The 25,531-nt window shown below is 41.6% G+C and overlaps 1 protein-coding gene across 8 annotated transcripts in view; it reads right to left on the reverse strand.

Annotated features, from left to right (window-relative positions):
* The window catches only part of cdk5rap2 (CDK5 regulatory subunit associated protein 2), a 162,118-nt gene that overhangs the window by 85,641 nt on the left and 50,946 nt on the right, over window positions 1-25,531 (reverse strand). For all 8 annotated transcript variants that reach the window (XM_041193297.1, XM_041193298.1, XM_041193294.1 and 5 more), the window contains exons 10-25: window positions 25,336-25,470; window positions 24,917-25,036; window positions 24,654-24,746; window positions 24,326-24,544; window positions 22,261-22,431; window positions 19,199-19,315; window positions 17,568-17,705; window positions 16,591-16,770; window positions 15,994-16,188; window positions 14,767-14,958; window positions 8,575-8,701; window positions 5,368-5,513; window positions 5,123-5,236; window positions 3,589-3,729; window positions 3,372-3,481; window positions 1,480-1,619 (exon numbers count right to left, since the gene is read on the reverse strand). In XM_041193297.1, coding sequence (XP_041049231.1) covers window positions 1,480-1,619; window positions 3,372-3,481; window positions 3,589-3,729; window positions 5,123-5,236; window positions 5,368-5,513; window positions 8,575-8,701; window positions 14,767-14,958; window positions 15,994-16,188; window positions 16,591-16,770; window positions 17,568-17,705; window positions 19,199-19,315; window positions 22,261-22,431; window positions 24,326-24,544; window positions 24,654-24,746; window positions 24,917-25,036; window positions 25,336-25,470 — 2,338 coding nt within the window. The remainder of the gene's footprint in view (window positions 1-1,479; window positions 1,620-3,371; window positions 3,482-3,588; window positions 3,730-5,122; window positions 5,237-5,367; window positions 5,514-8,574; window positions 8,702-14,766; window positions 14,959-15,993; window positions 16,189-16,590; window positions 16,771-17,567; window positions 17,706-19,198; window positions 19,316-22,260; window positions 22,432-24,325; window positions 24,545-24,653; window positions 24,747-24,916; window positions 25,037-25,335; window positions 25,471-25,531) is intronic.

Here is a 25,531-nt window from a genome sequence, read left to right on the forward strand (position 1 = left end):
TAGCATTGGGTCTATAAGAAACAGTGCTGGGCTCTTTGATTGGTGATGTCAACTCAGCAATTTTATAGCTTGGATGTAATGTACTAAATGATATGCTGTAAGTAATGTACTTGAAGGGTATTCCACTCCAAATTTTCTTTTAACAAAAGATATTAATGGATCAAAACAGAACATTTTTAATTATATGCAGCTATTAAACTGACATAACCTGCAGGATACTGCAAAATATTAATAAACTATACTGGCTTCTACAAGCCCATAAAGGTTGGAACTGCAAGTTACTTTGTAAACTGTTGAGCAGAATAGATTTAGGTGCCACCCACTCAATGATTACGACAATGTCATTAGCTGGCTTTACAAGTGGCAAGCTAAATAAAATTTCATTTAGTATCTGGACAGGACAGTTTTAATTTAATTATACTTTCATTAATTTCTTGATAAACACAATTTTTAATTGTAAAGCTGCATCAATCAAGCATTCATAACTCATTTCAGAAATTAAATCCAAAACAAACCTCCTGAATAACATGGAAGATAATATATTAAATTGGTACCTTTCACATTGAACAATACAACTTATTTGAAGGCTACATTTAGTTTTTCAAAATAATCCAGAGTAAATTTAGCATAGAGGAACAGCAGGAGGCTATTCAGCCTCTTGAATCTTTCCATCATTCAATTAGATCATGACTGATCTGTATCTTAACTCCATTTACCACCTTGGTGCCATAACCCTTAATGCTCTTGCCTAACAAAAATCTAAAAATGAGTGAAATTGTGTTATAATTCACAGGGACAGGCCTCCTCTAATTAATGGTCCAGTGGTTAAAGATACCACCTAGTATAATGCTAAGCCATTCAGACCAGAACCTTCCAGGTTCGACTGTGATTGGTACTGGCTTAGCTAAGTTTTCTAAAACAGGTTATCTGGTCATTATCACATTGATATTTGTGGGAGCTTGCTGTGTACAAATTAATTGTCACATTTCCAACAGCAGTGATCAAACTCCAAGAAGTAGTCTATTAGCTGTGAAGTGTTTTGGAGCATCCTGAAGTCATGAAAGGCAAGTCTTTCTTTTTTTATTTATTTTAAGCAGCAGCTGGGAAACATTAAATTAATGTCAGTGCCTGTGGGCTAGGGAAGAAAGGGGAAAGTAAACACCAGTCAGGATTCCTGCTTGTGATCCCTATTCCATGACCCCTGCTAGTATGTTCACGTTGGTGGATAATGTGTACGAACAAGTTTTGAACACTGCTGTGATGCTGTCCACTATTAAATAGCTTGCCAATTCTATGGGCTTAGTTGTGCTTTTCCAAATGCAATTAAAAAATCCTTCAAAAACAAAACTGCATGTCTCCCATTGAGTCAAAGTGCAATGTATTATTTAAATCTTTCTTTTAATAAACTTTTCTCTCTTTAAGGAACTAGCTTGTAGTCCTTCCCTATAATGTACTACAATGTTTTCATTTGCATCCCACCTTCTTTTCTTTTTGCTTCCTGGATTTGCTGTTCCAAGTTCCTCTGTAGATTTTGATTGATTTGAATGCTTTCCTCAAGCTGTTGTCGTAGCAACTGAATGGCTGTCAGCTCCATCTGCAAGGCTTGGATGCGACTGCAGCTGCACAGAATTGTGGCAAAGAAGCAGCATCATGGGAAAGGAAAAAAAAAACAAAAGATTTAACAGCCAATTTATAAAAACACACACAGTAAAACATACATTGGCTGGCTTACTTATTCTATCATATTGGCACAAAGTAAATAAACAGGTTTCTGTGAAAGCCTAATGTAGGAAAATACATAAAAAGGAATGCCAACAGTCAACTATTGGAAGCAGTAAAAGCCTCGATCAACTAATTTTTGAGCCCAAAGGAGTCTCTCATATACAGTTATCATGCACATCCAAGTAAATTACAGCACAACCATAAAACTCCTCTATAAAGTGACTTCCTCCCCTCCCACCTCCAATTTACAATGCCAGCCTTCTTGCATCATCCAAGTGGAATTGGCAGAGGGTCAAATTATTAAGCTGTGATGTAGGACAATGCTTACTAGAAGTTTTGAGAGTGTTCAAACTCATTTCAAAAAATCCTGTCAGCTAGAAAACAGAAACTTCAAACTCATGGATCTGGAGTGGATTTGAGCCCATGTCCCAAAAGTTAAAAGGTTAATAAATAATCCACTGCCTTAGGTAAACCTCTCAGACATAGGATGTTAGAAGAATATCACCAACTTTTGAGTCTCATTAAAAGCACCATGTATAATCTAAAACATTTATTTAAAACTAAAAACATGACTCTAGATTAAGAAATGTACGTTTTAAATCCTTTGTAGCAGAGAATGAAAGCAAAAGATTGACAACTTCTTTGCAGAGTTAACTCAGTTTTTTTGTTCATTAGAGGTGAGGTCAGTATGAGAAATGAGTTCAAGCTGTGATTTTAAATGTATCAGACACATTCCACCTCTAATATATACTTTTTGTCAAAAGTGCACTGCAGCATCAGATCTTGCACATCAAACAGAATATTCAGCAGGTCTGGCAGCATCTGTGCAGTGAGGAATCGAGTTAACATTTCAGGTCAGTGGCCTTTCATCAGAATGGTTCAGATGAAGGGTCACAGCCTTGAAACAATGGGCTGAATTTTCCCAGCCCCAGAGTGGCAGGCTAAGAGGCAAGTGGTGGTGGCCGGGGGGGGGGATGGAATAGTGGGGAGCCTCCTCAACAAAGGAGGCCATCAACTTAAGTTATTAAGGCCCCAAATAAGGGTGACTTTTCGTGCTTACTGGTAGCAGAGCAGATCCCCAGTATGTGTAGAGGCCACCAGCTTAATGGAGGCAACCCTCCCCCCCTCCTCTCACCCCAAGTGGCAGGCTGTGGGGGCCACTCGAGCCTCTGAATGCTTCCCCCCTCCAATTACTTTTAGGCTCTGAGGGCACATCCATTTTGAGACATCCTTGGCATTTTCTACGCTGCCACAGCAACACTCACCTCTCCTGAGGCTCCAGAGCTGAAATAGGAGGCTGTCTCCTTGAATATCCATGTGCCGGTCTCACTGCTGGCATGTGTGAACACAGGACCCCCATTTGGTCCTGATTTTGGGGTCTCAAAGTCCATGGGAAAATTCAGCCAGTTAACTCTGTTTCTCACTCCACAGATGCTACCTGGCTTGCTGAGTATTTCCAGCATTTTCTGTCTTTATCAGAGTTCCAGCATCTGCTGTATTTTACTTTCATATGAGATCTTACATTTGTTTATAAATAAGCCAGCTACAAACAGAAATACACGAATCTTCAAAATGGTTCTTGTTTAGGTCTTATTTTAAAAGAACCCCCCGCATATTTAATAAAGGTAGAAACAGTCATTATTTTCTACCTGTCTGGTTCTTTCACTGCTTTGATCAGTCTCGAGTAGAGCTGCTGTTCAGATTTTAGTACATGATGCAAGTGTTCCTTTGACATCTGATCTTCTAAAGTCGGGACAGACTGTAAAAAATTTAATTAGCGATCATCTTGGTGCCCTTGTTAACTAGATTTAAGTAAAACATATCTATAAGAGACAAAATCAAATAGCCATGTTAGAGGTGACAAACCTGCTGGCTGTCTCCACCGATGATAGTTCTTTCTCTTGGAGGGTGATCAGGTCTCTGGATATCATCCTTCAGCACAATTACCTCTGTTGTAAACTGCTCCGCTCCCTTTACCTCAGAGGAAGAAAGTCTAGACTGAAGATCCTGTGATAAAAAAATTAACTAAGTTTACAAAAATACAAAGAAAATGGAAAAAAAAAAATCCTCCCATTCATGGGGGAAATGGTGGCGTAGTGCTAATGTGACTGGGCACCAGCAGCCCAGGCTAATACTTTAGGGGCATGGGTTCAAATCCCATCCAAACATGGATAAAAACATGGAATTCCAGAGGTGAGGTGAGAGTGACTGCCCTTGGCAGCGAGGCAACGTTTGACCAAGTGTGGCATCAAGGAGCACTGGCAAAATTGAAGTCAATGGGAATCAGAGGGAAAACTCTCCACTGATTAGAGTCACATCTAGCACAAAGGAAAATGGTTGTGATTGTTAGAGGCCAACCATCTCATTTCCAGGATACTGCTGCAGGAGTTGCTCAGCCTAACATTCTAGGCCCAACCATCTTCAGCTGCTTCATCAGTGACCATCCCTCCATCATAAGGTCAGAAGCAAGGATGCTTGCTGATGATTGCACGATGTTCAATACCATTTACAACTCTTCAGATACACAAAAGTAATCTATGTCCATATGCAGCAAAACCCAGACAATAATTCTGGCTTGGGTTAATAAGTGGCAAGTTATACTCATGTCACACAAGTGCCAGACAATATCCATCTCCAACAAAAGAGAATTCAACTATCTTCCCTTGACATTCAATGGCATTGCCATCTCTGAATCACCCACTAACAACATCCCGGAGTTATCATGGCCAGAAACGGAACTGGACCAGCCACATAAATAAATAACAGCAGGTCAGAGGCTGGGAAGTCTGCAGAGAGTAACTCACCTCCTGACTCCCCAAAGCCTGTCCACCATCTACAAGGTGCAAGTCAGGAGTGTGATGGAATACCTTCCAATTGTTTTGATGTGTGCAGTTCCAACAACACTCAAGAAGCTTAACACAATCCAAGACAAAGCAGCCCACCTGATCAGCACCCCATTCACCATCTTAAATATTTACTTCCTCCATTATTAGTGCAGTGGCAGCAGCAGGTACTATCTACAAAAGTACTGTGTCAACGTCACTCCTTTGACAGTGCCTTCCAAGTCCACAACCTCTATCAACTAAAAGAACAAGGGCAGCAGACGCATGGGAACACCACCACCTGCAAGTTCCCCTTCAAGTTTTACATCACCCTGACATGGAACTATATCACCATTCCTCCATTATTGCTGGGTCAAAATCCTGGAACTCTCTCCCTAATAGCACTGTGGGTGTACCTATACCACATGGACTGCAGCAGTTGAAGAAAGTGGCCTGCCAAACCTGTTACAGGTAAATTAGGGATGGGCAATAAATGCCAGCTTTGCCAGCGATGCTGAGAATGAATGACAATTAAATTTACCCCACTGGACAAAAAAAAGAGTTCGTGACAGTCTTACTTTAATAATTTCATCCTTGGTCAGCATGACTTTGGACAATGACTCAACATTTGCAACCAGTGTCTGAATATCTTTCTCCAATTTGTCAAACGACTTGAGTCGGGCCACTTCCATCTGCAAAATTAAGAGTTTAAAAAAAAAACTTGGTTACACAGTCACCCAGAATAGAATTATATGAAGCCATTTAAAAAGCATTCAACGAATAATTTTGCCAAGACTTATTCTAGCTACAGCAGACATAATACTTTTGCTTTGTTTTCTTTCTTTAAGGTGCTGTTTAATTCTTCAGTTTTTTCAGCGAGTTCTCTTTTCAGGCTGGCTGAGCTCTTCTCATGTTGGGGCATTTTAATGAGAATCTCATCTTCTGCAGGCTCATGTTGATTTAATTCAGCTAAGTTAAAGAAAGAAGGGACATACATTAATTACTGAGAACAACCAGATGGGGAAATGCTGTGAGGTTTGCATAAATGGATTTAGTCTCTTGGTTCTACGATGTTAATTTCTGATCTATTAACGAAAACAAAAATTACTGAGCTCAAATTCCTGCCATGGTTGTATCGCAAGTCATTAACATTCGTCACTGTACAATCAAATCTCCATAAATGAAATTTAGTGTTTTAATTTAACTCAGAATAAAAATAAAATCAAAAACAGAAACAGAAATACCTGGAAAAACTCAGCAGGTCTGGCAGCATCGGCGGAGGAGAGCACAGTTGACGTTTCGAGTCCGTATGACTCTTCAACAGAACTAAGTTAAGATAGAAAAGAGGTGAAATATAAGCTGGTTTAAGTTGGGGGGGGGGGGGGGGGGGGGGGGCGGCGGTAGATCTGGATAGAGGGCCAGTGATCGGTGGAGATAGACAAAAGGTGTTATAGACAAAAGGACAAAGAGGTGTTGAAGGTGGTGATATTATCTAAGGAATGTGCTAATTAAGGGTAGAAAGCAGGACAAGCAAGGTACAGGATGGGGTGGGATGAAGGAATAAAAATAGGCTAAAATGTACAGATAAAACAATGGATGGAAATACAGTTAAAAATAATGGAAATAGGAGGGAAAAGAAAAATCTATATAAATTATTGGGGGGCAAAGGGGGGGGGGGTGGGAATCGGAAAGGGGGTGGGGATGGAGGAGGGAGGTCAAGACCTAAAGTTGTTGAATTCAATATCCAGTCCGGAAGGCTGTAAAGTGCCTAGTCGGGAGATGAGGTGCTGTTCCTCCAGTTTGCGTTGAGCTTCACTGGAACAATGCAACAGGCCAAGGACGGACATGTGGGCATGAGAGCAGGGTGGAGTGTTGAAATGTTAAGCGACAGGGAGGTCTGGGTCATTCTTGTGGACAGATCGAAGGTGTTCTGCAAAGCGGTCACCCAGTTGAGGAGTCATACCGACTCGAAACGCCAACTACGCTCCTCCCCGCAGACACCGCCAGACCCGCCGAGCCCCTCCAGGCACTTTTATTTTTGTTTTGGATTTCCAGCATGCGAAGCCTTCTGCTTCTATCCCAATCTGGTAGGATTAGTGTTGCTGTATGCAGTGTGTACCAGATAATGCATACAGCAACACTAATCCTACCAGATTGGGATAGAAGCAGAAGGCTTCGCATGCTGGAAATCCAAAACAAAAAAAGTGCCTGGAGGGGCTCGGCGGGTCTGGCGGTGTCTGCGGGGAGGAGCGCAGTTGGCGTTTCGAGTCGGTATGACTCCTCAACTGGGTGACCACTTTGCAGAACACCTTCGGTCTGTCCGCAAGCATGACCCAGACCTCCCTGTCGCTTACCATTTCAACACTCCACCCTGCTCTCATGCCCACATGACTGTCCTTGGCCTGCTGCAATGTTCCAGTGAAGCTCAACACAAACTGGAGGAACAGCATCTCATCTTCCGACTAGGCACTTTACAGCCTTCCGGACTGAATATTGAATTCAACAATTTTAGATCATGAACTCTCTCCTCCATCCCCACCCCCTTTCCGATCTCCCCCCCTCCCCCACTTTCCAATAATTTATATAGGTTTTTCTTTTCCCACCTATTTCCATTATTTTTAAATGTATTTCCATCCATTGTTTTATCTCTACCTTTTAGCCTATTTCGATTCCATCACCCCACCCCACCCCCACTAGGGTTATCTGTACCTTCCCTGTCCTGCTTTCTACCCTTAATTAGCACATTCCTTAGATAATATCACCACCTTCAACATCTCTTTGTCCTTTTGTCTATGACATCTTTTGTCTATCTCCACCTATCACTGGCCCTCTATCCAGCCAGCTCTACCTGTCCCACTCCTCCCCCCCGCCAACCAGCTTATATTTCACCCCTTTTCTATCTTTACTTAGTTCCGTTGAAGAGTCATACAGACTCGAAACGTTAACTGTGTTCCTCTCCGCAGATGCTGCCAGACCTGCTGAGTTTTTCCAGGTATTTCTGTTTCTGTTTTTGTTTTTGATTTCCAGCATCCACAGTTTTTTGCTTTTATAAAAATAAAATCCATCAGTTATGGAAGAGGTTATGTATATATCAGATGCTATAATGGCATTAAACGCTTTCTATTGAGATAAATTCTTGCATATACTTCAATGCAATCTGGAAGAGGCACCAAACTAAATATACAAGCTGTCTTTCTGTATTATTCTTTTGCGGAATAATGTTTCAAAGCACTTAATTTTAGGCTGACAAAACAGTAGATACCTAGCAAGAAGGGAGAAAGGAAACAAAAGATGAGAAAGTTTGGGAAACCAAAGGTTAAAGAGAAGGATTTTAAAAGGGTTTTTTTTACCTTTTAAATAAAGAACAAGATGGCAAAGAGGAAAGCGCTGGGCAGGCAAACCCAGGATGGCTAAGAATCAGCTGTCACTGGTAGAGCAGGAGACAAGAAGTTGTTCAGTTTGAGGTGGGGATAATTGTGGAGATGTGAAGTAGGAAGACGTCACTAAAGTAGGCAGATGAATTGGGACAGATTTGAAGACAAAGGACGAGCATTTCAAAGGCCATTTGCTAGGGTATGAGAAGCCAATGGAACTTGGAGAAGGTAAGTGGGAGGGGCTGTCTGGGTAATGGATGTGTAAATTGGGTAACTGAGAACACAGGCTATAGCATTTCAAACAAGTTAAATATGCTGAATGAGACATATTGTAAACACTCATGTAAAACAGTGGTTGATAGGTCTTGTTTTTCTCCCCCCAGATCATCAACACATAACATCATCAGAATCACTGCGTTAATAGTGATCAGTATAGTCAGTATACAACACACTTCGCTCTTTGCTTCTCACTCATCCTCTGGCCACAGAACCTTCCAAGTATTGCCTCAATTATTCAACAAACCAATGGGTAGAAGGGAGCCAAAGCTCCGCCTTTACACAACACAACCACTCAGGATTATTACGCTGCACCAGAAGGTAATTCACTCAGACAACTGGTTTTTAATTTTATCAATCTTTTTCCCGTCATTACCTACCTTTTCTCTCATGCAGTTGTTCTTGCAGTATTTGTATTGTTTGTTTCAGCTCAAGAATATGCGAGGGGTTTGGTGTTTCGTGTTGTGCAAAGTACTGGTCTTTCTTTTGTCCATGTTCCATTAGCTTCTACCAAAGAAGGTTATAATTCATGTCAGAAATGAGTTTTTAAGTCACAGAAATGAATGTTACATCATTGAAGAACTCATTATAATGATACACCAAGTTTCCAACGGGCAGGATTTTGAGGTTGTCAGGCAATCGCGCCTGGAAACAGCCCGCCGGCCGCGATCGGCCCCCAACCACAATTTCACACGGGCTGGCCAATTAACGGGCAGCCAGAGTGAAACGCGCGCTGAAAGGCTCAATGCTGCTGGGGTGGGGGCGAGAGGAGGGCAAGCGCTGAAGTCAGCACAGGCACAGGGGAGCGCGCAATGAAAGTTCCCTGAAGGCAGAGAGCTGCCTCAAGGAGCTGAAGAATTTTAAACCCTTAATTAAAGATTGTTAAATCCTGGAAAAAATTTCCACAAATACGAATCACTCACTAAACATGTTGATAATAAAAATTCTGCCCATTTTTTTAACGTCAATGTTGGAAACCTCATTCACACTTGGATGAGGTTTCCTCAAAAATCCAAAGGCAGCCTGGCCGATTCACCCGCCAACCTTAATGTCGGACGGGTAGCGAAAAATAGCAGTTAATTAATTGATTAATGGCCTTAATAGGCCTCTTAATTGTCGGCGGGTGCGCTGCTGACTCTCGCATATGCCTGCTGACCAAAATATCATGCGATGCTTGAGTGTGCGCACGCCAAGTGGAAAATCCTGCCCAACGAGTATACTACCTCCAAAAACAAGGCCATTGTCTCATGCACTCTTTGCCCATTGTCAATGAAAAAGCCAGAACTGTTATTCCCAAACAACAATGTTCAGTAACCAAGAGCCTGTTTTCACCAGAACCAGCCGTCTTAAAGTGCAAGAAAGCTAAATTTGTTTGTCACTGGGAGCTGAAAACCACAAGGGTCCGATCAAAATCCCTCCCTACCTCTGGAAGGACCACTATAAATAGCATTAATCCAGTTCTGCGAGGTTCCTACTGTTCCTCAGGAGTTTTTGACAAATCTTTTAAAGGAGCAGAACCTCTTCCTGTCCCTTACAAAACAAACATCACCAAGGGCAGAATCATCCATGCCCAATGGCATCAGGCGTGTTCGGTGGTGTGAGTGGACAAAATGGCGAGAAAGCCAAAAATCAGTTTCACGATGTTGTGAAACCAGTTTGCAATCGTCCGCTCAGCCCATCGATGGTGGGCCACATTTCCTGCCATCAGACATCGGGAACCTTATTGTAATACACCTGCATGTCATTATAAGGCTAGCCCGCCAGACTCATTCACCCCCCCACCCAACCGCTGATCATCGGCTCACGTTGGCACGATTGCACGGAGATGTGTTTCACTACAGCTTATAATAGGCATGCACTTGGCAGACTGCACTTTGAGGGAACTAAGATGTGAGTGCACAGTGATGTTGCAGAGCGCTCGCAAGGGATGCCGGTTAGACTTCAAGATTGAGGAGCATTTATGGGGGTGAGTGGGGAGGCAAAGGCTGCCCTGCAGTTGAGGTGATTTTGGGAGGCTTTTGCAGGTGGGGATGGGTGAAAAGGCTGCCCTGTGGTTGAAGGTAGAGCACAAGCAGGGTGGGGGAGGGGTGGGCGAGGGAAGTGGCCACGCATTACGCACACCATATATAAAGTGACCATTTCTCTCCAGCTGAGACAGTTCAGGTGCAGCCACATTGATATGTGTGGAGTTGGGTCTCTAGTTTATCTGCCTGCTCAAGCAACGCAGAGACATGAAAATGCCACCAAGTGCTCCAGAGCTTTTCACACCTTGGGCACAGACTGTAAACTAATGAAGGTTTCAGTGGACTGCAGAACAGTGGAAGGCTGGACATGCTGGACAACCTCCTTGCTAAAGCTGGCCATGGAGGAGGCACTGGTAGAGGTACTCACAATTCCTTGCAATGTCAGCATCCGGGTTTGGACCAGTCTCCCCCATGGTTCAAACTAACAGTACAGTTTTGCAGTGTGGGACAGGAGAATACCTGTGCCTGAGCCATGAGCACAGTATGCAGTCCAATGAGCAAAGCTGCTGCCAATTGGTCAGGCGGAGTGGGTCGAAGGTGGGGTTTCTGTCAGCCATGCAACGCACTAATCTCCGGCCATCCAAGTGGTGGCCAGCACTCTCCGGAATGCGTTAAGGGGCCTTCAGACTTAACCAAGACAGGCTCATAGTACACCAATGCGAACCTGCACGTCTCTCCCTTTCATCCTGCAGGAGGAGTACATCAAGTTCATGGAGCCTGATGAACTAGCTTTATGCCTTGAAGTGCACAGAGAGTGAAGACGACAGAGAGCGGCTGAACGGCCAGCTGTGCAGACAGAGGAGCAGCACCCTCTGGAATAAGGGGAGGCTGGGGCTCCCGCATATGCCGTTGAAGAGCCACAGTGAGCCGTTGCCAGTCAGCGCCTAGCTAGACCAGGGTCTATAGACATCGCTTTTCATCCGTGCAGATGACCAAGAACCAGTGTCGCTGAAGACTACCCATGTCTAGGGAACTAGTCAGTCACATCTGTCAGTTACTGCAGGATTTGGCACCACGTGGACATGGAGGGCATCCACTGCCAGTGGCTGTGTAAGTGACTGCAGCGCTCAATTTCTACACCAATGGCTCCTTTCAGGGCTCCACGGGTGTGGGATATCACAAGTGTCAGCTGCAAATGCATCCACGAGATCACAGATGCCATCTTCACAAGGGTATACAACTTTGTGCATTTCGCCCAGGACCAGAAGAGCCAGGATGCCACCTATCACTAGCCTTCAATCAGCTTCACCTGTCTGCGCGCCCCCCACCCCCCCCCACAACTTAACCAGCATTAATTTTATCACATTTCTACTTTTCTGTAGCTCTGAAGAAGAGTCATGCGGACTCAAAATAGCAACTCTGTTTCTCTTTCCACAGATGCTGTCAGACCTGCTGAGTTTTTCCAGCATTTTCTGTTTTTGTCCCACCTTAAAAGGTGCTGAGAGCACACAGAGAGAATGGCGGAACTCTGTGACGCCTGCCCGCGACATTCTGGCAGCAATGACCAGCACCATCGAGGTGCAGGCATCAGTAATGTGTCCAGGGAGTGTGAGGCTGGACCATCACACTGGTCTGAAGGCTGCACAAAGCACAGGGAAGAGGCCTTGGGCTGAGACACCTGTCTTTATCTTGTGCAGAAAGGGTTCCCATCTGAGTGACATGAACACTGCTCATCAGAGCAAGGAGCCACAGGCAGGGAGATATTCTTGGCAGTTAATTGACCATAGTGAACATTATGTACAAGTGATTAACATCCGTACCCAGGCTGTGCAACTACATCTTCTTAACCTTCCTAACCCTGCCACTATGCGTTGGTGCTCCCTGGACATCTACAGTTGAGGTGGAGGCTGCCTGCTGACTGCTACGCCCTGTCGGTGATGACCTTGGTGGGTGTCCTCTGGAGGGCCGAGCCCAGGAGGGCCGCGGCCTGCTCTCAGGGTCCGCCTGTGTGGCAGTGGCACCCTCCTCGGCCTATGGAGCTGGAGCTGCTGGTGTCGCAGGAACAGGTGATTCAGATGGGCCGGATACTCCAGGAGTTACCTGGGTGGATGGCCCCGGATTGTTGAGCTGCTGGTCCTCCTCACGATGGGTGCCCAAGGGCCACTGGATAACTCCTTGAGGAGATGGGGTAGCTGGAGTGAGATTGAGCTGCCCTACATCCCTCTCGCATACAATCTGTCAGAAGCAAGCTATGGCGTCAGCGACGGAGTTTGGCCCGCGCAGCCGTGCACGAGTGACATTCTGGACCAAGATCTCCATCCTACCAGTGTTGACTTCAGTATGTTGGCAATGCCAGTGCTATCACCTCAACTTGACAGCGGACGGGCTCCTCAATCGTGCCTTGCAATCTGAGGAGTACAGCAGACATCCTGATGTTCCCAAGTTTGCCTTGCAGCTCCAGCAACTGTGACATGACTGAGTCCAGAGGCTCATCACCTGACTCAGACTCTGCAAACTTCTGGCCTCCAGCAGTCCTCCAAGTGCCGGAAACCTGGGAAGACCTAGCCACTGCCTGCTGTGGATCAGAAAGTGGGATGTGCTCACCAGATTGTGATCCCAAGGCTACTCTAAAGCTAGGTCCCACCAAGGTATGTGTCTCTGCACTGATGGAGAGTGTGGGTGAACACTGTGACGGGACTTCAAGGGGGGGTGCCTTCATATTCCTCTTCAGAGGTTTCTTCAGGGCTTGTGTGAAGGCCCTGCGTTGTGGACTCCATCAGCTGTTTGGCAGATGTACCTGCGAAAGCAAGGAGAGATAATTAGTGAATGGCAGTGGGCTGTGAAACGGGACATACCACTCACAGCATGGTTGTGTGATGGATGTTGCACTGCTGGGATCCTACGTGGTAGAGCAGCGCCGACCTCACTGTCAGCACAGGGGTGGTCCAGATCCTCATCGGCCAGTTGGATGGCTATGTTTTCAAAGTCCATGAGGACCTTGATTTCAGGCATTCCTCCACCAGTAAGTGACCTCTCCCTCTTGCTGTATGCCAGCTTGTCCTGTATCAATAAAGATGGAGAGAGTGTGAGCAGGGCACTTGCCAGGTCAGATGATAGGTATGCTTGGCATGTATGGGTGGTGAGTGGTCCCACGGATGGGATGAGGACAATGAAGGTGTGTACGAGAGAGTGAATGGTGATGGCCCTTAAGCTGGCAGTGAGTGAGGGCCCTGTGCATGTGTGATGGGTTTGTGAGAGTGTGAGAGCAATGAGAAAAGTAACTTACTCTGGCGGAACGGAGAAGATTATTCATCCTCTTTCGGCAATGGGTGGCTGCCTTCTTTTGCAGGGCGTTGGTGCTAACCACCGCCTCCCAAACCAGGTTAGTGAGGTTGCTGCCCGTCCTGCAGCCACAGGGGAGGTACAAGACATCATGGCGCGCCTCCATTGTGCCCAAAAGGCGCACGAGGGAGGCATCATTGGACCTGGGGGCTGCAGTCTTTTTGTCATTCAGGGCCATGTCTTCTTTGCAGCAGGCATGCGCGATCGGTGGGTCCAGAAACGGACGCAAAATGCACTTCTGCCCGCGATCAGCTTCCAAACGCAATTTCATGCTGGCTGCAGTGAAACACGTGCTGAAAAAGGCTCAGAGCTGTTTGGGGTGTGTGTGTGTTTGCAGGAAGAGGGTGGGCACCGCGAGAAGGGAGGGTGTGGGCTTGCGCTCCCTGAAGGCTGCTGTGGAGCTGCCTCAGGGAGCTGCAGTAATTTAAGAATGAAATCAGCTCAATAAACTGCTGCAAACTGTGACAATACTGTAAATGTGAGCACCTGGCAGCAGATTACATAGCAGGTCATCCCTCAAACGTCTTCTTTTATTTTATTTAACCCTGGACATTTTATCCTGCCCTGGCTGTAGCTTGGAATGAAAACATGAAGGACGCCTGTTGGTTTGGCCTGTCTGCCAAGTGGATAGGCCGCGTAAAATCGCTAACAAAAGTGGTTCCTTAATGGGCTTAATTTCCCACTTAATTGCCGGTGGGCACACTTCCGACTCCCGCACGCGCCCGCTGATCGTAATGTTGCGCGTGAGCATGATGACATCGGGACGCGCGCCCGACATCTCCTCACGTGATTCTGGGTCGGTCGAGCGCCCGCAGGAACAGCGTACAATTCTGGTCATGGCGCCTGGCGTGATGAAGTGGCGAGATGATGGTGTGACGGACGAATGACAGCCTGCCCGCCATGGAAACGGCATGTTTCCTGGGAATGCATAATTAATGCGGCGTGACAAGCCGTCATTGCGGCCGATGGGTAAACTTTACCTACCCGCTACCGCATTTAGGATGGTATCATCCAAGGTTTGCACTACTTATAAAAATAATGTTGTCTAAATTTTGGATGACAATTAAATTTAAATGACAGGCTCCTGTATGGTTTTAATTAACTGCATCAATCCGTCCATGCTTAGAATTAGAAACAACTGCACCTTCTGCCCAAGAGACAATTCAGACAATTATCAATTTAACACCAAGACTGATACTTCTTGCAGTATCAGTGAGGTTAAAGTATAATTTATAAGAACTCATCTAGATTTGCAGCCGTACTCACGTTAATAATCTTATCCTTTTCATCTAGAGCAGCTTTAAGTTGAGCCATTTCCAGTATCTGCTCCTGGTTTAACAGACAGTCATGTTTCAACAGGCCAAAGTCGTCTTGCTCTTTCTCAGCACATTGACGATTCAGTCCCCGACTCTCACGGCTGAGTTCAGATAGACGGCGATTATAACGTTCTGATGCCTCCTGAAAAGGAAATGCAAAATAAAAATATTCAGTCAGCCATTGCTAAGAAGATAGTACCTACTGTCCAAGGTTGGAACTTCAAATATAAAAAAATTATTGGAATCCTTGCATGACTGATGATATCGATTTTTAACAGATGGAAAATCTGCAAGAGCCAAAATTTATTTAAATTTTTAATAATTTAAACTCAATAAATTAGGTGGTATCTAAAAAAAAGATGTTTCAATGCCACCATCACAGAACATTATTCAACCAAATGCACAATGCTTTTATTAAAGGGATCATTTTATAAAAGGATGTATTTGGAACAGACAGTGTAAATATTCTAGGCAAAAAAGGTTCATAAGTACCATTGAGTTTTCCAATCAAGGATTCTGTAATTGTTTAAATGAATTTCTTTTCTTTCCCAAGCCATCACCCCATTTCCAAGTTATGTCCCTCTTGGTCTCCTGTACAAGGGCCGCAATCTGGCACTTTTAAAAAATAAAATTGATGCTTCCTTCAGGGATTCAGCCTACTTCTGTAGCCTGGAAGCTACCCTTGGGGGAATACCAGCCTGCAGAGAAATGGTAGTTGCTGATTGAGCCAGGATAGCAAGAATTCCTTGAGTTGGGAGCTCCTGGCCCTGCACCTGATACCAGACAACATTTGTTTTGTTTTGCACTGGACAGGAAGAGGTTCTGCTCCTTACAAGGCACGTCAGAAAGTCCCAAGGCAAAGGGAAGATTCAGCTTAACCAGCTTTCGGCTGTTTTCCAGGGGTTCTGTTATGATGAGACCCCAATGGGACTCTTGTGCCTTTTCAGTGTCCCTGTGACAATCAATATAAATAGCTTGTTACAAATACCAGGCATAATCATCCTGTTTACAGTCCAGCCCAGAGACAAAAGAGTAAGTTTCAGAGCTGCATAAGTTCGCTGAAGTTATTTCAGAATCAATGCATCTGAAAAGTATCCAATTGGGTCAGACAATTTTGATATAAATGCAAGTAATAAAAAAAAAATAAGTATCTTATATCTATTTCTCAACCACATACTTTGAGGAGTTGATCCTTGCTGTTAATGGCGTTTAGTAGATCTGCAATCTCCTTCTCATGCTCTGCACTCAGCTGCTTTTTCTCTGCCCAAGCATCCTCCAGCATCTTCTCTTTTACCTTTAAGCGCTGATTCAATTGCTCTGCCAAGTCTTTGGTGCCACAATGAGCCTGGCTCAGCAATGAGTTTGTCATCTCCTGCATTTGAGAAAAAAAATATATTACAGTTAAGGACTAGTTATTACATTCACTGATAAGTAATTACCTTGAAAAGCATCTAAAATAACTGATGTGCCTATTGTGAAGCATCTAATTCCCAAGAATTTAATGAAGTGGGATGAAAAACTATATTGAATATTTACACACACACACCCACATATAGCACTAGCAGACTAGCATCGGAAAACTGTTTTTTCAAAAAAGCTTTATTGTTCAAACTTGGGATAGAAAGTCACAAAAAGAGTAAAACTGCAGGATACATAATTGATCAGATTGATTAGGATATCTGATATACTGCCTACTTGTACAATATTACACAGGATCTGTGCAGCACAAATGTCTGTTATTTCTAGAATCTTGTTTTGTCCAAAGATTAATTACCTCCAAATTTTCAGTCTTATTTTTTAGAGACTGCTGCAGCTGTGAAATAATGGCATCCTTCTCACGGAGAGACTGTGCTTGATTATCCTCCAACTCCTGTTTTGCTCTTTGCAAATTCTTGCATGTATTTGCCAGATGCTGCAGCTCCACGTCTTTTTCTTTAATCATACCATCCAAGCGCTTCAAAGAAAAATTAAACTTAGATCACAGTAATTTTACTTACAATGAGAGCAGTCACTTGAAATTACCTGGAAAACAATACTGTATCCTGAAGGTCTCTATATTCTCTGCAGTTTTAGGAATATGAATATAGGCCAGAACAATTAATTAACCAAGTAAAGCATATTCATATGAACTTGCTCTGTCCTCCAGATAATTAAAATTTACTGTTAAAAAGGACACTCAGGTCATAAGTTAACTTTTTCAGATGCTAAATAAGAACAATCTGAAATAAATTGTTCTAATCTTTTTTTTCTTAAAAATGATTTTGACTTTCAAATAAATGTGACACTACAACAATGATGCCACACACTTACTCATTGTTCAAAATGAAGTATTCCTTTATTTTCTAATTTCTCTTTTGTACTGCCCTTCACTCCACAGGATATAATCCTGTGAATTGCTTCCTAACACTGGCATCTACATGTCTTTTGCTCCAATTAAGACTTTTCTACAGCAGCTGCTGCTCTTCAATGACCAGAGGAGGACTGTTTTACATATGGATTTTAAATTTCACTCTTAAATTTTAAGTTAAAAATTTTAGTACTCAAGTTTGCATGCCAATGTTTTACTCAATATATAAGTCCTCTGAAATGATAAAGGTACAGAGGTACGTGCAGAGTGACAGAAGCAGTCTGCTAACAAATCATTTTTTGCCTCACCAAAGTACAACCTGCGCCTTTAGAATACGTCCAAAGAAAATAGCTGTAGGATATTTTGTATTTGTACAGAATATGTAATTCCTGCATTAAACTTACATTAATGGTTTCTTCATTGTTGGCAAGGAGACTCTTCAGTCGATCGAAATCATGTTCCCTTTCTCTCAAAGCTAGATGCAGCTGTTGAATTTCATTCTCCTTTTCGTCAACAGCTGCATGTTTTTGATCAATGGCTTGCTTTAGGGTTTACAAAAAAAAATTGTAAAGAGTGAATATTATATTGAAGAAATAAAAATAGGATATATTTTGTCCCCTTTATAAAACAAATAGGTACAAAGATTTAGAATTTATTAGCTTTTTCTTGACAATGTCTGTGAAAAGAGTACCGATAACCTAAACCAGGCACTGGTTGGTAAAAGTTATTACATTATAGAACAGGAGAACCGAATTAGCAGATTCACATGTGTGCAGAAAAATGGCACAATCACTGAAGCACTCTGGGTAATGACTGCAATTCCACTGGTGTTAGATACTCTGGAGTGAGTGAAGCAGCAGCTCGTCAGTTATTTGCTAAGCAAATATAAAAATAGCAACTTGTTACAGAGCCAAATGTTCAAACCAGTCTGTACAAGCTAAGAGAAATAGCAATGCAAGTTTTTCTTTTAAAAAGCTCATTCAAGGGAGATGGGCATTGATGGTAACACCAGTATTTATTACAGCCACCTTCTTGAACACAGATACATGACTTACTAGGGTGTTTCAGAGGGCAGTTGAGAGTGGGTTTGAAGTCAATTATAGGCCAGACTGGATAAGGATAGATAGATATCGTTTCTCTAAAAAGGACTTCAGCAAATCAGATAGGTTTTTACAGCAAACTGGTCATTTAATTTCTGATCCTACCATCTTTATTCCGGATTTCTTTAATTAATTAACTAACTCAATTTAAATTCCTCAGTAACCATGGTGAATTTGAACTTTTGTCACCAGATCATTAGTCCGTTTGTCTGGATTACGAGTCCAACAACTTGCTACCATAACAGATGCTAGTGCTTGATAAAAATACCATGAGTCTCCGACTGCATTTTTCATACATCTTTGTCACATGTACACTTCAAAAGAGGTCAATACAGTTTTAATAATTCTATTTTCAGGTTAGACATTTCAATTGATGTTTATCCTCCCATACGTTACTGGGATTGGTTCAATTGTTTCTGCTGTCCTCCAGTATATCATCTAAATAGCCTTTCTGCATCTGTGAGCTGTGAGTTTACAGATTATTTTACCATGGAGATGCTGTAGCTGAACTAAGTCAGGTTTGTATTTGACATCCATACACAAGTACCTATCAGCAGTGTGGTGATCAGGTGCAGGATCCCCATCTAAAATTTTCCCCTCCTTAGGCTGGCAACACTAAAGGTCAACTGCAGCGCTCCCACTGCTGTGGTCATTGGACTGACTACAGATTAGGGATTGAACCTTCAATCGTCCTGGTCTGTTTGACTCCCTAATACAACATGCTTACCAATTGAACTATGGGGATGGTGGGAGGCATTATAGTTATAGATCTTGTATTTTTGTGACCAGACCACATAATAGCAGCCAGTAAAAACTGTGCTGATAATTTTGAAATACATTTAATTTTGCAATCTATTTTTCACATTCTATTTCTACAAACAATAATCATATCATTCATTGCCATTTTTCTGCTTAATTTACTAAAGAGAGAATACCTCAAGAGCTCGATCTTTCTCTTTTAGACGATCACGCAGTTTAGCTAGCAAAGCATCCTTTCCATTTGGGCTTTGATCCCCTCCTTGCTGAACTCCTTTTGCCAACTCCATGTAATCCTTAGGAAAAGAGAAAAACATGAGAAAAGAGTGATCACTATTCATTCTGTAACCCTTTCGAGTACAAACATGTTTTCCATCTGTTCCTATTCAGATGAAATTACATTGTTTCACAATTTGCTATTGTGAGATTTGAACTCTTGATAATCTTTTAAATCAGGCACAGTTGAACTCTTGATAGTTTTGCCATTGTGAGACTTGAACTCTTGATCTTAGGGTTACAAACCCAGTACCATTACCACTTGGCTATTTAGTGGTCCCTGCTGAGATTGTAACTCTTTTGAGTACAAGCATGTTTCCATCTGTTCAGATGAAGTTACATTGTTTGCCATTGTGAGATTTGAACTTTTGATCTTGGGTTTACAAACCCAGTACCATAACCACTTGGCTATTTAGGCCAAGCTCAAGCTCTCTGACACAGTCCATCACCAGAAACTTGTAACTCTTGAGTACAAACACGTTTCCATCTGTTCCTATTCAGATGAAGTTACATTGTTTCATAGTTTGCCACTGTGAGATTTGAACTCTTGATACTCTTTTGAGTAAACCTGTTTCCATCTGTTTCAGATGAAGTTACATTGTTTCATAGTTTGCCATTGTGAGAATTGAACTCTTGATCTTGGGGTTACAAGCCCAGTACCATAACTACTTGGCTATTTAGGCCAAGGCATGTCATGGGTATAGTTTTGCCATTGTGAGATTTGAACTCTTGATCTTGGGGTTATAAGCCCAGTACCATAACCACTTGGCTATTTAGGCCAAGCTAAATATTTGTTCAATGTCTCTTCCATTTCATTGTTTTGCCATTGTGAGATTTGAACTCTTGATCTTAGGGTTATAAACCCAGTACCATAACCACTTGGCTATTTATGTAACTCTTTCGAGTATAAGCCCATTTCCATCTGTTTCAGATGAAGTTACATTGTTTCATAGTTTGCCATTGTGAGAATTGAACTCTTGATACTCTTTCGAGTACAAACCTGTTTCCATCTGTTTCAGATGAAGTTACATTGTTTCATAGTTTGCCATTGTGAGATTTGAACTCTTGATCTTAGGGTTACAAACCCAGTACCATAACCACTTGGCTATTTAGGCCAAGCTTTTTGATCTTAGGGTTATAAACCCAGTACCATAACCACTTGGCTATTTATGTAACTCTTTCCAGTATAAGCCCATTTCCATCTGTTTCAGATGAAGTTACATTGTTTCATAGTTTGCCATTGTGAGAATTGAACTCTTGATCTTGGGGTTACAAGCCCAGTACCATAACTACTTGGCTATTTAGGCCAAGGCATGTCATGGGTATAGTTTTGCCATTGTGAGATTTGAACTCTTGATCTTGGGGTTATAAGCCCAGTACCATAACCACTTGGCTATTTAGGCCAAGGCATGTCATGGGTATAGTTTTGCCATTGTGAGATTTGAACTCTTGATCTTGGGGTTATAAGCCCAGTACCATAACCACTTGGCTATTTAGGCCAAGCTAAATATTTGTTCAATGTCTCTTCCATTTCATTGTTTTGCCATTGTGAGATTTGAACTCTTGATCTTAGGGTTATAAACCCAGTACCATAACCACTTGGCTATTTATGTAACTCTTTCGAGTATAAGCCCATTTCCATCTGTTTCAGATGAAGTTACATTGTTTCATAGTTTGCCATTGTGAGAATTGAACTCTTGATACTCTTTCGAGTTAACACGTTTCCATCTGTATTCAGATGAGGTTACATTATTTCATAGTTTGCCATTGTGAGATTTGAACTCTTGATCTTGGGGTTACAAACCCAGGACCATAACCACTTGGCTATTTAGGCCAAGCTCAGTAGTCATTCTGTATAATTACAGGCAAAAAAAAATCAGGCTAGAATTGGTCTTAATTTATGACACCTGTCATTAACTAATTACATCATTATCTAGATTAAATGGCTTCCAAGGAGTAAGCTTGAAGAAAAGCTCTATACTAGCTCAGTAGGTTAGTGCTATGCAACCACTTAACACACAATAGACCTGAAGGTTGTAGGGTCAAATCCACTAATACTTTTGGATATAAAATAGGAAGGTATAAATCAATATTACCTTTTTTTTACAAGTTAGAAAGATAATGGATTTTCTCCCAGTTGAAAATATAACATCTTATTTATAAAACTTGTTTTGTCCAACAGTGAAATATATGTTATGGATCTCCACTATCCATAGCCCACTCATGAATGAGTTACTCAAATTGTCAGGTTCCTTTATTGATTCATCAACTGATACTTTTTTGATGTTTTCTCTATAGCTCACTGCAATTCTGCCAATTATAATTTTGTCAATAGTAGGTCAATTATGCAATTTGTACATGGTGCCTATTATAACTTAAGGCCTGGATTAAAATGGTAAACTATAGGATTTTAAATAAAGTAAGAACAAAAATAGTGATACAGAACATTGGATCAACATAGTGCTCTGCGGTGCACTGAGACATTAGTGCATCAAAGATTCTCAATTACTGCAACGGTGTGGAGCAATGGGTAGAGGTTCAATGCTTTCCAATAGTGAGGATGGGAAAAATAAAGTCAATTGCCATGGATTGTTTTTCTAAAAGTATGGCAGTCAGCCAAAGAAAATTAATAAGTGACCACTGCCCTATACTACCAGATAGATTAAGAATGGCACTATATCTATAACTCAAATCACATATTATTCTATTCAAAATGTTAATGGCGTCATTCAGTTGGTCACAAAATGGCAAAAAAAAAACAGTTGAGTTTAAATGCAACTCTTTAAACAAGCTTCCTGATGCATTACTTACTAGCATTGCTTCAGATTAGGCTTCTATAAAAACATTTTTATTTTGAACATTTAACTTGCATCACTCAAGCTATATCAAAGCATAAGTTACCAGTCTACACTAGTGCTTTTCAATTAGGTTATTTTTCCACAGTAGTTTCTTTTCTGGTCCACACCTGGAGCAGTCTATCTTTGTTGTTTAAACTGTCTGTCAGCCGCTCAATGACTAGTTCTTGGCTCTGTAGTTTCTGCTTGTTCTCAGTCAGTAGAGTTTGGTACTTGTGCTCCATTGCACGTTCCTTCTCTGTCAACTCAGCACCCAGTTTTTGAATGTGATTTTGAATATCCTACAGAAAGTAAGATGGACATGAATTTTAGACCAGTTGTTGAAATGTTTTGTACACAGAGATTATTTCACTTTAGAAATAGTTATGGTATTTGCTTGAATGGCTTGCCGTTTCAACACTCCACCCTGCTCTCATGCCCACATGTCCGTCCTTCGCTTGCTGCATTGTTCCAGTGAAGCTCAACGCAAACTGGAGGAACAGCACCTCATCTTCTGACTAGGCACTTTACAGCCTTCCAGACTGAATATTGAGTTCAACAATTTTAGATCATGAACTCTCTCCTCCATCCCCACCCCCTTTCCGATTTTCCCCCTCCTTTTTGTTTTTTCCGATAATTTATATAGATTTTTCTTTTCCCACCTATTTCCATTATTTTTAAATGTATTTCCATCCATTGTTTTATCTCTACCTTTTAGCCTTTTTCGATTCCTTCACCCCACCCCACCCTCACTAGGGTTATCTGTACCTCGCTCATCCTGCTTTCTACCCTTAATTAGCACATTCCTTTAGATAATATCACCACCTTCAACACCTCTTTGTCCTTTTGTCTGTGACATCTTTTGGTTATCTCCACCTATCACTGGCCCTCTATCCAGCTCTTCTTGTCCCGCCCCCCTTAAACCAGCTTATATTTCACCCCTTTTCTATTTTTCCTTAGATCTGTTGAAGACTCGAAACGTTAACTGTGCTCCTCTCTGCAGATGCTGCCAGACCTGCTGAGTTTTTCCAGGTATTTTTGTTTTTGTTATGGTATTCAAAGTTAATTCACAGAACGTTAGTAGGATTTGATGCCTATTTTTGCAAGCTGTATTTTACAAGGGTGCTAAAATATCAACGTATGGTTGGTGTTAATTCATCTTGTAAATATTTAAGTTTAAAACAGTTACATTTTAAAATTATGAATCTAGACACATTTTGAAATTGTTCAACAAGTTTCCGTACTGTTCCCCATTCAGAAATAAAAGGATAAAATAAAAGGATACAATATCCTTTAATATACTGGGAGATGTGGCAAGATTCTTCAAAATATTTTCATAACCTTGGCAAAGAGAGAGGATAGGGGATGCGGAAAAGTCAGTGTTCTTCCTCATGTTGCTAGCTCACTCTTAGATAAATAAACATAAGTGATAGGAATCCATCACTTCAAGCTGATTTCAGAAATTGTAGCATATGTGAAAATATCCTCAGAACTTCATTATTTAGAAGCTGAGCTTTTCAGGGAAGAGTAGATTGTGTGGATTTTTTAAAAAAAAGTTAAATTTACTCACACAAGTGACGCAGAACTCTTTAGATCTTTGGGAAGGGGATTGTGTCAAAGATTGGAAGGCGGCAAATAATACACCCTGTTCAAAAAGGGGGAATGAGATAATCGAGCAAACTACAGGCTAGTTAGTCTGACTTCCACTATGGGTACTGTAGTTTTCTACAATCCATAATGCAGAATGAAATTCATGAACACTTAGAAACACATGGGTTTATCAACATTGGTTTGTAACAGGCAGGGCATACTACATTCAGTCATTGACTTTGTTTAGACTTTCATTAGATGGTTTACATAGATGTCACATAAGAATATGATTTAACATCACATTATTAATGGATCGTGGATACGAGACATTAAAAAGTTATTCCTAATTTTTAAAGCCTAAAATATAAAACCTCCAATTAAACTTGACTATTACCTCAAAAACAGGTCTCCACATTCGCACAACTGGGACTGTACTTCAAAAGTAATTCAATGCATTTGAAACACTTTTGGATATTTGAGAAATGAAATAAGGAACAATACGAGTTCAAGTTCATTTGTTCTTACCACAAGAACATAATACAAACAATTTACTGATAGATAACATCATATAAAATGGTAAAGAAGAGTTACAGAATGGACACTAACATTAATGGTCTTGTCGTCCTTTGCTTTTTGAAGCTGCAGCCCTTCCATTTCTTCCTCTAGCTGATCCTTTGCTTCAGTTAAGTCATTCAGCTCCTGCTCTCGCCTGTTCAGTGCTCTTTGCAATTTCTGGATCTCCATTACTCTTCCATTGCGATCTGTACGCAGCTCTGCAAGCTCAGTTTCTTTCTCAGTCATGAGACTTTGATATTCTTCTGCTCCCTGAATATCAAAAACTCTCAAAATTAGAGTTTTATACAGAGAAATCCATTTACCTAAACTCCAAATAATAAAACAATCGCAGCCATTATTAAGCAGTTTTGTCTTTTACCTGAAATTTTTGCAGTTGTGCTTTATGTATAGAATCTCTGGCTTTTACTAGAGTATTATCTCGGTCCTCAATTTCGTGACAAAGTTCCTCTATCTGTTTGAGGATTTTAAAAGAGTGAACAGTGTAAAAGTGCATATAATGCAATGATAAATATATGGTAATGTTTTAACAGATTAGCTTCAAGTTCCATTTCTAAAGCAAGATATCTCTTGCACAGTTGATAAAAACCTGCTTGTCAGTATTCACTTTACTGAGCCACATACCTCTTTATCCTTGGCCTTCAGAGCCAGAGTCAGTCCTTGAATAGTTTTATCTCGCTTCAGACTGTTCTGCTTCTCAGCAACCAGCTCATTCTCCTTTTCATTAGCATGCTCTTGAAGAATCTAAAAAAATTAGTGCGATAGAATGTTAAGACCAATTTGTTGAAAACTGGAATTATACTATGATCTTAGAAATTTCCTGTCAGTAATTAATGCCTTATAAAAACACCTGTTTGGTTAACTTTCTTTGATTTTCACGAAGGTCTTTCTAAATAATCTGGCCATGTCCCTAACAATGAGAAATTGTTGGTACAAAAAGTTTTCAGAGCTCTTTAGGCGAAAATTAGGTGCTCGTAAATTAACCTTTTAAGCATACTTGCATAATTTAGGGCTTTGACAAAAAAAATGGGTAGAATTTTTACCTTATTTGCACCGTCTGCTTTCTTCAACTTTTCTTGCAGAGTACTAATAGTAACATCAGCAGTCTCAAGGTCATCCTTTAGCTGCTTGGCTTCCACTTCCAGTTGTCCCAGTTGCCTCTGTTTTTCAACCAGGTTCTGTTAAGGGGTAATGAAAAGAAAATATATCCTTGTAACATAGTAACGTAAGAAATGATGA

Source organism: Carcharodon carcharias, chromosome 8 (genome assembly GCF_017639515.1).
Source record: "Carcharodon carcharias isolate sCarCar2 chromosome 8, sCarCar2.pri, whole genome shotgun sequence".
In the NCBI taxonomy this organism is placed as follows: Eukaryota; Metazoa; Chordata; class Chondrichthyes; order Lamniformes; family Lamnidae; genus Carcharodon; species Carcharodon carcharias.